This window comes from Hyperolius riggenbachi, chromosome 1 (genome assembly GCF_040937935.1).
Source record: "Hyperolius riggenbachi isolate aHypRig1 chromosome 1, aHypRig1.pri, whole genome shotgun sequence".
NCBI lineage: Eukaryota > Metazoa > Chordata > Amphibia > Anura > Hyperoliidae > Hyperolius > Hyperolius riggenbachi.
In genome coordinates, this window is record NC_090646.1 from 612,654,775 (window position 1) to 612,672,988 (window position 18,214).

Sequence of the window (18,214 nt, forward strand, 5' to 3'; positions counted from 1 at the left end):
CGCTCGCGACCAGGGTGCGAGTGGCTAGAGGTCATGTGTGCGCAGTAGCCCAGCTTTGTGGGAGTCGCCGCCACTGCCCGGAGGGGATCAGGATGACGTCATGGGCACAGTAGGAGTTCAGGGGACTGTACGAAGCCCTAGGCAAGTTAAAATCTTTTTATTTTTTTAACTTAAGATTCCCTTGAAAGTATACCTGAAGTGACAATTAATGTAGTCATGTGACTTCATGTAGAAGGGTGCCAGTATTCACTTCCTCCTGTCCCTTTCTAGTAATAGTATAGTGCAATCACCTCTGTCAATTCTGGGCAAACTGGACTGTTAGACCAGTTGGTTGCATCTCGACCCAGAAGGAATGCGATAGTCCTCCCAACTCTGCCCCACCTTGCCCTCATCGCCTCACAATCTGGCAAAGATATAATGTGTGGGGATTTACATCATTGTGTGGACAGAGATTGGAGGAATATGGTTCTCCTATGGGAGAGAGAGTTTAGAATCTCTGCTCTGATAGTAGTTTTTAGCCCTAGAGTTTTAGAAAGGGCATTATATACAGCTGTACTAACTGGAGAAAAGCTTCAGAATTCTGATATCTAATCAGAAATTGTCATTACCGAGACTCAAAAATGTTTAGGCTAATCACAAGACTTGAAAGTATTGGGCTAATCAGAGAATCAGTATTGTACAGCAGAAATCAAATTACCACGGAGATTTTAAGCCAGAGAATCAGAGCATGCAGAAGTATATCGTGGTTGCCAATCGGAAATGCAGATTATGCACAAGCGTACATCCACAAAAAAATTGCGGATTCTTCAAAAAAACACTTTTATTTATTTGTTGTTTTTTTTTTTTTTTTTACAATTTACTAAATTTATTGACAAAAATACCAAAACAAAAAAAAAAATATTCAGCAGAAATACTAACAATGCGAGAGTGAGGAATAACACCCAGTGTGAGTACAGGCACCCATCTAATATAGGGGTTATCTTTGCTTTATTACTGTACTTGTTACTTCAGATACACTTTAAGGGTCGGTTCACACTTGTATTAAAACCATATCCGTGGCTCAGTTTTTTTGTCCGGGCCAAAAACGGAGCAACGGATACCAATGTTAAAAATATGGACCATCTTCACACATTTCAAAACACTGATCCGTGTGATAAAAAACTCAACGGAGAGTCCGGATTTGCAACATTTTCACGGACCCCGGAAACCCGCAGGGGCAATGAAGGGCAATAGAAAAAATGGATCTCCCTCTACACAGACAACTTACATTTCCAGTACGTTTAGGTGTCCCCAGCCCTGGCTGTGGGTGGGAGGGGGCAGCTGAGCTGGTGGGGGTAGCAGCCAGGAGGGGGGGGGGGGGGGAAGTGGGCACAGTGGTGGGGAGGGGGGTCGGACCCTCCCCCTCACATGGGACCCCCTTCTGCTCTCCCCCTCCAGCTATTTTCGCTAAATTTTAAATCAGCAGAGAGCGGGGAAGCTATTACCTACTTCCTTGCATTCCACTGGTCGCCGTGTCACTTCTCTGCAATGCCGCCCACTGAAGTACAGTCTGCTCTCCCCCTCCAGCTATTTTCGCTAAATTTTAAATCAGCAGAGAGCGGGGAAGCTATTACCTACTTCCTTGCATTCCACTGGTCGCCGTGTCACTTCTCTGCAATGCCGCCCACTGAAGTACAGAGGGCGGCATTGCAGGAGGTGACGTGGCGAGTGATGGAACGCAAGGAAGTAGATAATAGCTTCCCCGCTCGCTGCTGATTAAGCATTTAGTGAAAATAGCTGGAGGCAGAGAATGGCTGGGGGGACCCAGGTGAAAGGGGGTCCAACCCCCCTCCCCACCACTGTGCCCACTGTCCCGCTTCCTGACTGCTATCCCTCCAGCTCGGCCCCCCCCCCCACGCCCACGGCCAGGGCTCTGGATATGATTTTACAGACGTATGCTGCAAAAAGGACACTTTTTTGGAAAACTGATCCTTTTTTAGAATTTTTTTTCAAAACTGATCTGTTTGAAATGGGATCGGATCTGCATCCTAACAAGTGTGGACCGAGCCTTACTCACATTCCATGGCTACAACTCCAGACACAACTATAATCCTTAGCTAGCTACAGGACAACACTCAAATTCAGACAATCCTTAGAAGCACAGATTCTTTTCTACAAACCTCAATATTGTAATAGTATAGATAACCAGGGCTGTGGAGTCGGAGTTGAGGAGTCTGAGCAATTTTTTGGTACCTGGAGTCAAAGTCGGTGGTTTCATAAACTGAGGACTCAGAGTCGGATGATTTTTGTACCCACTCCATAGCCCTGCAAGGCCTGTAAAGTCAGAGTCTGAGAGTCCGAGTAATTATCGGTACCTGGAGTCAGAATTGGTGGTTTCATAAATTGAGGCGTCGGGTTGAAGTTGGATGATTTTTGTACCCACTCCATAGCCCTGCAAGGACAGTGGAGTTGGAGTCAGAGCAAAATTGGTTACCTGGAGTCGGAGGTTTCATAAACTGAGGAGTTGGAGTTAGATGATTTTTGTACCCGTTCCATAGCCCTGCAAGGCCTGTGGAGTCCCAGAGTCGGAGAGTCAGAGTAATTTTGGGTACCTGGAGTTGGAGGTTTCATAAACTGAAGAGTCAGAGCCGGACGATTTTTGTACCAACACCACAGTCCTGGAGATCACATACATCTTCTGCTCAGTAACATACAGTATATTACTTCAGGAACATGAAAATGGGCAGCACAGTTCTTACAGCCAGTGTACTGAGGCATTTGGATCCCTATAATTACATAGGCTGGGATCAGAGGCTGGCTTTGTGTAGTTCAGTGCTCCATCACTCTTGTCCCAGGAGACCACAAGCAGTGTATGTTTCCAAACGGCCAGGTAGGAGCACCCACCCTTTGAAATTAAGCAGAGCAGAGTGGAAAATAAGACCTATAAACAGACCCTGAAGACCAGAGTCAAAAGAAACTATCTTAGAAGACCAGCCATGGTGTCCTTTATGATCACAGAGCAGAAAAAAAAAATCAAAAATAAAACTAAACCCTGAGAAAAAACCTGACAAGACAACCTGTGGTGTGCTTCGCCTATTTATTCTATCCCCAGGTGTCCCCGCACACAGTGACTCTGCTACAAAGCACAGGCTAGTAAACTCTTCATTATGGCTTGTCCACCTTCAGCACTCTGCGGATAATGGCCTGTTAGCTGTGCTTGGCAAAGTTTGGCAGTTCTATTCCAGTATGTAGGTGAATCTCTCCTGGGGCCTCCAGAGCAAAGGTGGGGTGAGCTGCCTCTGTAAACTTATACCTGAAGGTGAACAGCAGCTGTTTTCTCTGGACATCGTAGAAAGAGAGTCTACCCTTCCCATAGTCTAGAAGGATTCCAACCTGGAGTGGGGGTGCTGTCAGCAGGACTTCACTCCAGAGTTCATTGTGCAGGAACTTGTAGGAGAAACTGAAAGGAAACATAATGTTTATGTCAAGCAAAAATTTGAAAGCAGAGATGAACTATAGTATAAAATGTGACTTATTTCATGAACTCTACCAAACCAAAATTAAAGGAAACACGAGGTGAAAATAAACTGATGAGATAAAAAATTGTATCTATCCTGCTCATCCTAAAAATGCCCCTTCTTAGATATCACATGGTTTTATTTTATTTTTAAAACTACTTTTTAAGTTTTACTGTTTCATTGCCTATGCTCAATAACACATTCATTAAAGTATGCCAGAGCTATAATTTACGAACTATTGAACCTTTATCTCTTTCCTGTTCTCAGAAGCCATAGTCTGCCCGGAAAGTGTTTTATGGCTGTAATTCCTTATCTTTGAGGATTACTCTATAGTCCGACCCGGTCCCAACCCAGACAGAAACTGTCACTTGCATTCCTGATTTTTAACTCTTTCATGCAGAGAAATAAAAAAAGGAAAACAGCCTAGTTATTTGTGTGCCTGGCACTGTACATGCACGTCTATCTCATGTCACATGTCACCCCATTTATCCTTTAAAGCGGTATTGTCACCATAAAAATCACATTTCAAGAGCAACTGGTCTGAGACAGTGTATTAAGTGATGATCCTGCATTCAAAACTTGCAAAACTTTTTCTGCTGTTATGATTTGGAGTTATCACATACTTTACGAGCACTGGCCCTCTAGTACAGTGTTTTTCAACCAGTTGAACGGAACGTTGCCTGGTGTGCCGTCCTCTTCTCCCCCTCCCGCCCGTCCCCGCGGCCGCCGCTGTTAGTACCTTAGCAGCGGCCGCTCTCCCCTCTCCAGCGCATGTGTTTATTCTAGCAGCGTATCTCCGGCTGCTCTGTGTGATGCGGAAGGAGGCAGGGCTCGGTTACCATAGTAACGACGATACATATCGCCGTTACAGGAAGCCGCTGCCCTGCTTTCTTCCGCATCACACAGAGCAGCCGGAGATACGCTGCTAGAATAAACACATGCGCTGGAGAGGGGAGAGCGGCAGCTGTTAAGGTAATAACAGCGGCGACCGCGGGGACGGGCGGGAGGGCACTATACTGGCTATACTGGGGCACTATTCTGGAGCACTATACTAGCTATACTGGGGCACTATTCTGGCTATACTGGGGCACTATACTGGGGCACTATACTGGCTATACTGGGGCACTATACTGGCTATACTGGGGGGCTATACTGGGGCACTATTCTGGGGCACTATACTAGCTATACTGGGGCACTATACTGGGGCACTATACTAGCTATACTGGGGCACTATACTGGGGCACTATACTAGCTATACTGGGGCACTATTCTGGGGCACTATACTAGCTATACTGGGGCACTATTCTGGCTATACTGGGGCACTATACTAGCTATACTGGGGCACTATACTGGGGCACTATACTGGCTATACTGGGGCACTATACTGGGGCACTATACTAGCTATACTGGGGCACTATGCTGGCTATACTGGGGCACTATACTGGCTATACTGGGGCACTATACTGGCTATACTGGGGCACTATTCTGGGGCACTATACTAGCTATACTGGGGCACTATTCTGGCTATACTGGGGCACTATACTAGCTATACTGGGGCACTATACTGGGGCACTATACTGGCTATACTGGGGCACTATACTAGGGCACTATACTAGCTATACTGGGGCACTATTCTGGCTATACTGGGACACTATACTGGCTATACTGGGGCACTATACTAGCTATACTGGGGGGCTATACTGTGGCACTATACTGGGGCACTATACTAGCTATACTGGGGGGCTATACTGGGGCACTATGCTGGCTATACTAGAGCACTATACTAGCTATACTGGGGCACTATTCTGGCTATACTGGGGCAGTATACTGGCTATACTGGGGCACTATACTGGGGCAACTAAACTCCCTACACTGGGGCAAATATGCTAGCTATGCAGCCGCACCCCAGCCCCCCCCCCCCCCATAGCCTGCTGCGCATGGCACTGTCCACTAGGTCGCGCAAACAACCGGGGGTCCCGCAAACAACCGGGGGCCGCATCCCCGACCCCCCCCCCCCCCCCACGCCGTTCCCCGGAGAAAAATTTGGTCAGACAGTGTTCCCCGGGCCGGAAAAGGTTGGGAACCACTGCTCTAGTAGTCAGTGCCAAACAGTTAAATGCTGGGGGTTCTTTTTATCTATAATATATTCCTCCTTTTCCATTTATTTCCCTGCCTAGCTTCTTATCTGAAACATCTCTGCTCACTTGTGTTTACAAGCAAGGCTGAGGTGACTCAGCGATTGGAGGAGAAAATAAAAAAAAGACAGTGCAGTTGTTAGTATACAACTCAGTGGGAGTGTCTGAAGACTCGGAGAGGAGGGCAGCTAATGAATACACAATGAGCAATAGAAAGGAGGGGGGGAAACCAAGAGTCAGGGAGGATATGATGTCAGCATTAGCTTGGTAAAATGGCCACTGCCTAGAATAGGATTTTCTGATTTTCCTTTATAAAATTCACAGGAATCATTACGTGGATAGCACAATACACCTGTTATGTAAGTAAAAAAGTAGTATTTATCTACATATATTATATATGTGTTTTTTATTTCTAGGTTAGCATGGGTGTCGCTTGTTCTTTAATAAGCTCCACCAAACCAAATTTAAAGCCAAAATCACTTTGTATCAATTCCAACTATAAATAGGTCTAAGCCCTAAAACAACTTTTGCCAAAATGCATCGGATAACAGGAAAAGAGGTTAGAACGTTAATTTTATGGAACATCTCTGGGATTCTGTGTGAGGGAGAGTGATAGTTCTCAAAGCTTTTATTGGTGGCCCTCATTTACACTGCATTGCTGGTGTCCCAAGAACAGGAGAAGAGTCTATCCAATAAGAACACATACAACAGTAACAATATGACAGAGAGTCTAACCTCCTTATATCAAGTTTTGGTTGAAAATGGGCTTGAAGTTAGAGCAGGTAAATATGTAAGCTCCCCCTTCGGTACTCATTTAAAGGTTGGCCTGCCCGGGGGAGGCAGGACGGGTAAAGCCGGCTGTGCGCCGCAGCGTAGAGATTCAAAATATAGGTTGGTGGCCAAAAGGTTAACGCTCAAGCATGCTTTTAAGTGACCCTGGGGGTGCTTCACAATAGATTCTAAGCTAAGGTAGCCCCTTACAGCTGCATCAGCCAAGCTCCATTCAGTGTTTGTATGTAGCTTAAAGTGGATCCAAGATAAACTTTTACTCATTGCATAATTGTGTTCCTTTCTTATTGTTTATAGGGCATTCCTCAAGCCAAATACTTTTTTTGTTTTGTTTTAACACTCTAATTTCCTATAAACTAAACAAGCCTCGCCCACAGCTCCTTTTGTGCCTTAGCACTGTATCAAGGGCTTATGGGAGCTCAGTCTGGGCAGGAGGAGGAGGAGGTTACTAGCCATTGATTTCAGAGGCAGAGGGGAGGAGGAGAGGGGAGTGAATTTACACACAGGCAAGCTGGTAGCATCGCCAGCCCTCAGTCGGTGACAATGTGACAAACACAACATGGCTGCCCTCATTGTATCACAAGAATAAATAATCATAAACTTTTGAAGCTGTTTGCAGCTAGATATGCTGTGTAAACTATCTAAACGTTAGATACGATATATAGACAAGTTACTTGTTATAGTTAGTTTCTCATCTCGGATCCGCTTTAAAAAGAAACTGTAGTGAAAATAACGTCATGATTAAAATTGCTTATTTTTTTTACAATATTAATTTAATTAGTGTTTGCCCATTGTAAAATCTTTCAACTCCCTGATTTACATTCTGAAATGTATCACTGGTGGTGGGATCTTTAGTCCTGGCAGGTGATCTGTATGGAATGTTCATTTACTGAGCGTTCCATACACAGAGGGAGATATCCTTGCTTGGCAGTTGGAAATAGGCATTATTTCCCACAATGCAACAGGGTTCACAGATAGCCAACTGTCAGGACCATGGTCATGACATCACACTGTGGGAGGGGTTTCACCACAATATCAGCCATACAGAGCCCCTGATGATCCGTTTGAGAAAAGGAAAAGATTTCTCATGGGAAAGAGGGGATCAGCTACTGATTGGGATGAAGTTCAATCCTGGGTTGAAGTTCCTCTTTAATTCTTTTTGTCGCGCCTCTGCGTTTATCATGCTATTTCTAAAACTACAATAAATGAAGGTGCTGCTTTGAAGTGTAGCGTGGGGATAAAGAAAGCCATTCAACTGCATTACTGAGCAGCTTTCTGCAGAGATACAATCACAAGACAAAACAGTGGCTGTAAGCTACAAGAGGAAGGATCGGGTTATGCTTCCTCCATGCCACCCGGGCAGGGCTGGATTTACCATAAGGCAGTGTAGGCACGTGCCTACAGGCGCCTCTTGATGGAAAGGCGGCTCTCTTCCCTCGCCGAGTGCCTCCCTCCCTCCTTCCTTATGCAGAGTCCTGATGAAAGCGTAAATGAGAGGTTCTCAGATCCCAGAACTCCCTTCAGTCAGGAGCACCTTTAGCTACTTAATACTGTGGTTCTTCTAGCTACCTAATACTTGGGGGCACCTCTCGCTACTTAATTGAGGATATTTCTGGCCAAATAATGATAAGAGGCACCTGTAACTGGAAGCAGGAAATTTGGGCGCATGAGGCAGGTGGACAAAAAGGGCGCCGCCATTCACTCCCATAATAAATATCGTTTAATAGGCGCCCAACAGGAAAAAAGGGCGCCGGAGAAAAATAATGTTTTAAAAGCGGCGCCCGGAGACTTTTAATGTTTTATAACTACTTCTCATGATTACACATTATTTAATGATTTATAATTTTTTTAAACATTATTTTTAAACGAAAAACAGTACAATATTTTTTTTAAAACATTATTTAAAACGAAAAACTGTACAATTTTTTTAAAAAAACATTATTTTTAAACGAAAAACCGCACAATATTTTTTTAAACCGTTATTAATGCTTATCACAGGGGGGTCTTAGGTTTAGGCACCACCAGGGGGGTCTTAGGTTTAGGCACCACCAGGGGGGTCTTAGGTTTAGGCATCACCAGGGGGGTCTTAGGTTTAGGCACCACCAGGGGGGTCTTAGGTTTAGGCACCACCAGGGGGGTCTTAGGTTTAGGCACCACCAGGGAGGTCTAGGGGTTAGGGGTAGGTACAGGGAGGGTTCTGTGTGAGAGTAGGGTTAGGTATAGCTTTAGTAACATTCTTATTAATGTTTTATAAAACGTTATTATAAATTTCACTTTTTAAACAGGGAAGATTAACGTTTTTACAATTGCCGATTTTATACACATTATTTAATGATTTATAACTTTATAAAACATTATTTTTAAACAAAATATAGCACAATTTTTGTTTAAACGTTATTCATGCTTATCATTTAAAACCCTGCGCCCTTTTTTCCCGGTGCCCTTTTTTAACGTACGCCCTGTAACTACCTATGACAAGCAAGAGAAGTAAGGGAGAAGCAACAGCTGGGGCAGCCAGCACACTTGCGGTGTGATTTGGTGGGAGTTTGTAGGTTCATGGAGGGTGAAGTCTAGGGTGCCAGAACATCTGTTCCTATAGGCTCCTGTGAGGTTAATCCGGGCCTGCTGCCAGGGGTTCTGTGAGAGTTGGAGGGATCACTGGATGTAAAATGAAATGAGGGGGCATAAGAGGTTACCTTGTGGAGGAACAAGAGCACTGCATACACCATGATGTGCTGTCCTGGGCGGAGGCATATTCTTCAGGAGAAGGGCGGAAAGTTGCACCAACGCTGTACGCACTGCACTCATTCACCAGCATCTCCCAGTAATGCCTCCCAGCTGCTGGCAGCAGCTCTCCAAGCACCAGCGGAATTCTGTGCAAGAAACACAACAATGTAAACCCTTGTGTACAGCAGCCTATCTGTAACAAAGCACTGGAAGCATCATAGCAATAGACAGATAGAACCGAAACAAAAATACCTAACAAAAATATCTGCACTCATCACCACAAGACATTAATGCTTGGTTCAGATGGAGGGTTGCCAGCGCCTTGTCGTTTCATGTCAGGATCAAACGCACCCTGCATTAAGATGAATGTCAGCGGTCACCTCAAGTGACCAAAAGTTCTACAGGTACTTGTATTGACCTGAGGACCCGTGAAACGCATTGTCTACCTCCATGCATGAATGGAAATAATGGTTTGCCTGTCTAAGAAGGTAAGAAATTGTGCTTCTCATGTATGCAACATCTAGTACAGGGGTGTCAAATTCAAATACAAAGTGGGCCGAACTTGTACACTGGAACTTAGTCACGGGTCAACCTCAATGTCTAGTGGCCACCTTCCTCCCTTATAAAGTTCCCAGGTGTCTGATGATCCCCATCTATCCCTATACAGTTCCCTGGTGTCTAGAGGACCCACCCTCCCCTATACAGTTCCCTAGTGTTTAGTGCTTTCCCCCTCCCTCCTCCATAGGGCTTCCCTGGTGTTCTAGGCTTCACCTCCAGTATAGCTTCCCTGATGGTCTGCAGAGGGCCAAACATAATGCAAAGTGGAGAAAGCACTTGAGGGCCAAATTTATTGGCTCTGAGGGCCAGATTTGGCCCGCGGGCTAGAGTTTGATCGGTATGATCTAATAGTATTATATCATCAAGGACGTCTCCACCAGTGTTTTTTAGTATTCACCTCAATACATGGAGGCAGGGAACACACTTGACTTTCAGTTTTCCGCGCACGTTTTTCTGCATACTTTTTCTGCACACCAAGTGTGTTTCTATGCAGGAAAACGCGCACATTTTTTCACAGCAGCTGATGTAAATGATAGAGGAAACTGCCAAAATGTGCAGAATCAGGATGCAGAATGTCAGTTTTTTTTCTGCGTGCGAACAACACAGTAAGTGTGCACTAGCCCATTGATTAACATGAGTTCTCAGTTTTTCTGTGCAGAAAACGCGTACGAAAACAGTCAAGTGTGTTCCCTGCCTTACCATTGATTCTGCAAACAGGGTTAATGGAAGAGCGGCGTATTCGGAAGATGGACGGGCGGGCGCCTTGACACAGGTCAGGTAATGTATAAATACCCACATACATGCACATTTATATACTGGGGGAATAACACCGGGGGTTTTATCACGTTTGTTGCTCGTCCCGATATCGGTCCCCATTACCGCCTTGCACCCAATCGAGCAAGACCGCCCTACATCGTGCAGCATGTCTGACCGATACATGCAAACAATTGCAATTTCATCCTGCAATTGTCGGATCATCAATCGGGCATGCACTTGATGGCACCGATTTTCATCCGTTTTGATTATAATAATCGAAACGGATAGTCTATTGGCTGCCAAGTCATCTGATGTATGCTCACCTTAAGACAAACCTTTCAATCTAACCCCAATCCCCACTGGAGAGGCTTGGACATCTCTGGAAATTCTTTAGTTAATCAGGTAATCAATGTACATGGGTATGTGAGTTGGAATTTGCAATGATAGAACTGCTGCTATATATTCCACGTGTCTACTGAGAAAATACAAACCCAGTGATCTCTTTCTGTTCTGAAATGCTGATCACAGCGCCATCTGGTGACAGGTCCAGTGCTGGGTGAGCGGTATCCCTCAGTAAGTGAAATCTGGTACCTGCGGGAAGAGACTTCGGTAAGGTTAAAGCAAATCTGAAGTGACTGAAATAAACAATTGAATCTATGGGTTTACTACTACCGTAAATAGGAACGCACTGACCCAGACATTTAGGGTGAGTTCCACTATAGATATATAGCATTTCATTGCAATGTAAGTTATCGCACAGCAGCATGCTGGAATAGTCTCACAAAGGGCACAATGACATCTGTGCGTTGCCTGCATGGTACACTGGGCTCTGTTACAACACAGCATGAAACCTGCGGGCCTCAGATTAGAGCGTGATATCGTTGGGAGTCACAGACTGGAAAGAGGCTCCATCACACCTCCACATACAATTCCAATCGATACAGACTCAATCCGGACTCAACCAATCAGCACATGTGGGTTCTTCAAGAATTCATATTTATTTGCAGCGGTTATACAGCATAAAAATAAAGAACAACGTTTCGGGCGTGAGGCCCTTTCTCAAGTGCTTGATTGATGATTGAGTCCGGATTGGCTCTGTATCGACTGACATTGAGCTCTGTTGTAAGACGCAAGCCTTGCCATGTGCTGCTGGATATTGCGTTGCCTTGATGGTACAGCGGGTTTGGTGGTTATGATGCAAGCCTAGCTGTGTGCTGCTGGACATTGCGCTGCCTTGATGGTACAGCGGGTTTGGTGGTTATGATGCAAGCCTAGCTGTGTGCTGCTGGACATTGCGTTGCCTTGATGGTACAGCGGGTTTGGAGGTTATGATGCAAGCCTAGCTGTGTGCTGCTGGACATTGCGTTTCCTTGATGGTACAGCGGGTTTGGTAGTTATGATGCAAGCCTAGCTGTGTGCTGCTGGACATTGCGTTGCCTTGATGGTACAGCGGGTTTGGAGGTTATGATGCAAGCCTTGCTGTGTGCTGCTGGACATTGCGTTGCCTTGATGGTACAGCAGGTTTGGTAGTTATGATGCAAGCCTTGCTGTGTGCTGCTGGACATTGCGTTGCCTTGATGGTACAGCAGGTTTGGTGGTTATGATGCAAGCCTAGCTGTGTGCTGCTGGATATTGCTTTGCCTTGATGGTACAGCGGGTTTGGTGGTTATGATGCAAGCCTAGCTGTGTGCTGCTGGACATTGCGCTGCCTTGATGGTACAGCGGGTTTGGTGGTTATGATGCAAGCCTAGCTGTGTGCTGCTGGACATTGCGTTGCCTTGATGGTACAGCGGGTTTGGAGGTTATGATGCAAGCCTAGCTGTGTGCTGCTGGACATTGCGTTTCCTTGATGGTACAGCGGGTTTGGTAGTTATGATGCAAGCCTAGCTGTGTGCTGCTGGACATTGCGTTGCCTTGATGGTACAGCGGGTTTGGAGGTTATGATGCAAGCCTTGCTGTGTGCTGCTGGACATTGCGTTGCCTTGATGGTACAGCAGGTTTGGTAGTTATGATGCAAGCCTTGCTGTGTGCTGCTGGACATTGCGTTGCCTTGATGGTACAGCAGGTTTGGTGGTTATGATGCAAGCCTAGCTGTGTGCTGCTGGATATTGCTTTGCCTTGATGGTACAGCGGGTTTGGTGGTTATGATGCAAGCCTAGCTGTGTGCTGCTGGACATTGCGTTGCCTTGATGGTACAGCGGGTTTGGTGGTTATGATGCAAGCCTAGCTGTGTGCTGCTGGACATTGCGTTGCCTTGATGGTACAGCAGGTTTGGTGGTTATGATGCAAGCCTAGCTGTGTGTTGCTGGATATTGCGTTGCCTTGATGGTACAGCGGGTTTGGTGGTTATGATGCAAGCCTTGCTATGTGCTGCTGGACATTGCGTTTCCTTGATGGTAGAGCGGGTTTGATGGTTATGATGCAAGCCTAGCTGTCTGCTGATGGATATTGCGTTGCCTTGATGGTACAGCGGGTTTGGTGGTTATGATGCAAGCCTAGCTGTGTGCTGCTGGATATTGCGTTGCCTTGATGGTACAGCAGGTTTGGTGGTTATGATGCAAGCCTTGCTATGTGCTGTGTTAATGTTATAGCTGTATGTTAATCCAAGTTTCATAGATTTGCACTTAATAGATATAAGGTGACACTAGTGTTTAAAATAAGGCCAATGTAATATAGATGAACAGAGTTACCCTTTAGCATTGGCCTCAGATTCTTCTATTGCTGAAAATGAGTAGTCAAGAGCAAGTACTGTTTGTGAATTTATCTTTCAGGAAATTCCACAGATATGCTGTGCCTGGCACTGCGTAGGATGTCCCCATTCTCACGAGCTGAAATCTTAGAAGCATCTTTGGGAAATTGGACTACGTGCAAGAAACAACACCAGGTGCTAAGCTATGAGAAAACTCCACCCTGCTGTGCAATGAAGAAAAAACTCTCGGTGTCATGCATTTATTATTGGACTAGTAAAGCTCATCATGACTACGTAATTTGTGGTATAAGAATCAGTACACAGCGGAAGTGCCTTCAGAAGCCTTACCTGCCTGAATCCTTTTTTACTAGGCTAACCAGGTTTCTCCATGTATACATGTGAAGCTTCTTAATAAAGCCATACATTGCTTTCCTTATCATCTCCTGACATATTTTTGAAATCTTGGTGTATTGATAAGTGAGTGACTTTCACATTATGGTCCTTCGAAAAGCCGGAATCGATTCTGTTTGGCCTGGGGTGCATCTCTGAAAACTGGGGGTGATGATCCCAGTCATCCCAATAAAATAAGTCCTCCAGGGTGAAAAATTCCCTGTAAACAGGGGCAAATTTTCAGAGTGCTATACCCAGACGGGACGGAACTCGAATCCAAGAACCAGGATTTCAGGAGATGCTGTGAAGAGCAGAGGGCTTTACCTTTTTTTGGGGTGTGTTTGTGTGTGAATGTGTGGCCGGCCACGGACTGAGAGGATTACATTGATTGTCAACACTGAGAGCTATCAAGGTGCATCAAAAAAGTAAGTAGATATTTGATTTTATTCAAGTACTGCATGACAGTTCGGTTAGCTGGGGTATACCTGTGATCTGTAAAAAAGCTGACAATTTTACCAATTGTCAGTCATGGTATCTGCGAGGTGGAATAGATCCTCAGTGACCGAATGAGGAGAAACAGCGGATACCATGTAATAGCCACAGGGCAAAAGTAATCCAGGGCTCAAAGTGCAAGCCGAATTTAATCCAGGGCTACCAAAGCCGGGTTAGATTCAGGGCTTAAGTGCAAGCCGAATTTAATCCAGGGCTACCAAAGCCGGGTTAGATTCAGGGCTTAAGTGCAAGCCGGATAAAAGCCGTGGTTATCATCACTGATTTGCTAGGCTGGGTAGTAATTCTCGCAAAGCGCGCCCGAGTAACAGCGGCATTCAGTGAAGCGTACTATTCAGCAAGTCGGCCCCAGCACAGTATCGGTACACTGGGGGGCAGCGGCGGCTGAGTAGTTATATCATAGGAAACAGATCACGGGTGCCCCGGAATAGAATTGTCAGGCAGGATGGGGCAAAATGCAAATAAAGCTCAACTTCTCCGTGCAACAGATGATGAACTTCTCATGCATCGTAAAGACCCACGCTTAACAGAAAAATGCGAGGTCTGGCATGAGATGTTCAAATTCCCGGGTCATTTGCACCCAAAACAATGCAGGGCATTGATAAAGGCTATAGAGGAGAGAAGTAAAGGGAAATTAACTTTGCAGAATAAATATGGTTTGCAATTGGCGAGAGAATGGCGAGATGAAGCTGATAAGTGTAATAGAGAGCTGTGCTCCTTTTATTTTGGGAAGAAAGCGAGGGAGAGTGATAGTGAAAGTGGAGATGTGCTTGGAGCTGAGGCTGCAGAAACACAAAGGATGAGGCAGAGATCCCAATCCCTTCAGTGGAATTCAGACCATAAAGGTGCCCATACACTCGTCAGATTGGCAGAAGATAGATAAGAAATGCATCTGATGATCTATCTGATGCGTTTTTAGAACATTTTTTACCAGGATAGAATTCCAATAGATTTCAGTTTGAAATCTGTTGAAATTCGATCTGATGGCATTTTTTTGCCATCAGATTTCCATTAAGGCCAATGCAAACTGATAAGCAATCTCATCAGATCGACCTAAATTTTCCACCCTGCAAGTTCGATGGAAATCCATCGAAATCGATCGAAATCGGCCGTCGATCGGTCGATTGGCCAACCGATTTGCGATCGATCGATCGATCGATCGCGATCGATCGGTCGGCCAGAAAATCGGCTGAGTGTATGGGCTGCTTAAGTCAGGATATCAAGCCCGCTCCTCAAGTACAGGAAACCTCAGTAAGCCCACTAAGTACAAACCTGTTAATAGACAAACTGAGGTGACAACGTCTGATAGACAGTTGCGGGAACAAAAAACATCAGAAGCCCGAGGCAGAGCATCCTCAGCCTCGAACATCAAACAGGAGGTTGATCAGTTAGCTGTGACAACGGGAGATCTGAGAGTAAGTGCAAATAGTGAAGAACAGCCATCTCAGACCCCACCGAAATATACCAACATTTACCCACCACTTCCACACCCTCAATTTCCTTCCTATAATCCAGGTGCCATCTTTATGCACCCAATGGCAGCCATGTCACAGCTCCCGGGTTCTGCCCTATTACCTTACCCATCTTCCACCGCATTGCAACAGCCAGCAGTGACCATTTCAGTGCCTACTGAAAAGTGCAACCCTAAACCCGCAATGCAAATGCCTATGATAGAGCTCCCAAACGGAGCAGGGCAAACCATACATGTTTACAGACCCTGGTCAGAGGAGGACATGTTGAATGCAATTAAGACCATACCTAGCCCAAGAAAGGATGTAGTAGAATGTGTTAAACAACTGACTGAGTTAAGACAGAGTTTTAAGCTGACTGCCGCTGAATGTGAGAGAGTTGTGAGAAGAGTCTGTGGTACTGGATGGGTTAATGTAGAGGGAAATTGGAGTGCATGGGGGCCTGGACGACTTGTGACTGACCCGTTTGCAGAGTTGGGGTGGGATAGCACAACCTTAACCACCAGGTGGGATGAATTGATCCAACGAATGATAACATTTTACAAGATCACCCCAGATTTTACCAAGCTTTCTATGATTTCCCAGAAAGCAAACGAAAGTGTGAATGATCTAGCAGCTCGGGTCATGAATGCTTTTGAAATATACAGTGGGTTGCAGAAACCTGCAGTGCTTGATGGCACTACACCATGGGAACAACAGCTCAAAGCACAGATTGATGGGGCTTTAAAGGAAGAATTACAATGGACAATCCATAAAAATTTGATTACATGGCATACGTGCAGTGTGACAGAGTTTTTGGAGTATGCCAGTCATGCGGAGAAAATTCTGATAGAAAAAAAGAAGCAGGGACAGAAGAGATATCCTGCTGCAGCAGCCTCCTACTCCTTGTTCACCTGCAACCAGGGCACAGGCGAGGAGGGTGCCTGCAGCGGAGGTGTCTCGCGTCCCCGTCCACGTAGATTTGTGCGTGACTTTGCTGGAAAACGAGACAGGGAGGAATGTTTCATTTGTGGAAACCGGGATCACATTGCACGAGACTGCCCAGAGAATACGGCCAACCAAACCAAGTAACAACCCCAGTCTGCATGACTAGGCAGGGAAGAGTTGAGCCGTGACACTGTTGTGATTGAGATTGATTATGCTGACAAAAAAAAAAAAAAAAAAGGGCCTGAAATCCTCCTGTCTGTATCGAGTGTTAGAATCAAGTTTTCGGTTGACACTGGTGCATGTAGGTCTGTCCTCGGGACTGGTTTGAAAATCCCGTGGGAAATGTTGGGTACAGTTGTAACACGGAATGCCAGTGGTGGGTTTGAAGTGTCCCCAACCACTAAACCATTGCAGGTTTTAGATGAAAAGTCAGGCAGAGCTGTGTTTTGCAGTTTCATAATTTCTGCAAGGTGCCCAATTAATCTGTGTGGCAGAGACTTGATTGATGATTTAAAGTTGACTATTGCTCCCGGTCCAGAGTCACTGCAGATCCATCGTGCTCCTATGGCAGACGCACCTGACGTGCATTGGTACGGTATCATTCTGCCAAATTCACTCCTGAACTGGATGCAGCAGGATGCCGGCCCAGCTGATACATTTCAGGAGGTAGTATGTGTGTCACGCGTCACCACACATTATATAGCAAATGGACGCAGGGATTTGGACTATGAGCAAAAGTTCCCAATGAGGAGAAAAGTCTGTGTAGAGATTACCGGACTATGAGAAAATGCAGAAGGTTATGTTCTGTATGAGGTTTCAATCCCAGGCTGGGACAGTGTTGAGACAGACGGCATCCTGCAGGATGAGCTGTTTGCTGTCCCGAACTCCGCCCCTCATGCTTCACTGTACAAACCGAAGTGGGGACGTTGGGACACGGCCGGGATTCTATTGAACAAGTGGAAAGAAGAAGGTGGTGAGGGCATTTACTGCCCACGCCACCTTCGGACCACAGGGATGCTGATACACCTGACTAAACGACCTGAAGAATCTGACAATGTTGACTTTGCGGATGCGTCCTGACATGAGTTGTCCAGTGTCCCAGACAAGCTGTGGGCACAATCTGACACTGACGTGGGCCTGATACAAAATTCAGAGGAGGTCATTGTAGTTGCTATTGCAGACTCCTCATTTATGTCAATTATTTGTGTAAAGGTGCACGAGATGAGAAGAGGTGTCTGCAACCCACAGTGTAACTGCTCTGTTTCTTAACAGAACAGGGCAACAAGGCCTCACGTAAGAAACTACAGTTCTGTCAGCCCACTGTTAAATATTTAGGACAACTCGTTTCAGGTGCAGGACGCACTATTGAGGATACGCGGGTACGAGCTATCCAAGATATACCAAAACCTGTGACAAAGAAAGACATAATGACGTTCCTTGGGACCCTTAACTACTACGGGGCCTGGATTATCCATTGCTCAGCACTGGCTAAGCCTTTGTTCAATGCCATCCACACTGACCCAATGGCAATGACTGACAAAGTCACCTGGACAGATGACTTGACTATGGCATTTCAGAGGTGTAAGTCTGCGCTGCAAGATCCCCTGGTTTTAGTCTTCCCTGATTACCCGAAGCCTTTTAAACTGTATGTTGATTGCAAAGATAAATGCATGACAGCTGTGATGACACAAACATGGGGAGACAAACAGAGGCCGCTAGGTTTTTATTCTAAGCCTTTGGATCAGGTTGCATGTGCTTTGCCGTCTT

General features: G+C 45.7%; 1 protein-coding gene across 2 annotated transcripts in view; it reads right to left on the reverse strand.

Annotated features, from left to right (window-relative positions):
• Nucleotides 1-1,835: 1,835 nt before the first annotated feature.
• The window catches only part of CMYA5 (cardiomyopathy associated 5), a 150,515-nt gene continuing 134,136 nt past the window's right edge, over nt 1,836-18,214 (reverse strand). For both annotated transcript variants that reach the window (XM_068250143.1, XM_068250134.1), the window contains exons 12-14: nt 10,954-11,053; nt 9,118-9,294; nt 1,836-3,439 (exon numbers count right to left, since the gene is read on the reverse strand). In XM_068250143.1, the coding sequence (XP_068106244.1) occupies nt 3,187-3,439; nt 9,118-9,294; nt 10,954-11,053 (530 nt within the window). In that variant the 3' untranslated portion in view covers nt 1,836-3,186. The remainder of the gene's footprint in view (nt 3,440-9,117; nt 9,295-10,953; nt 11,054-18,214) is intronic.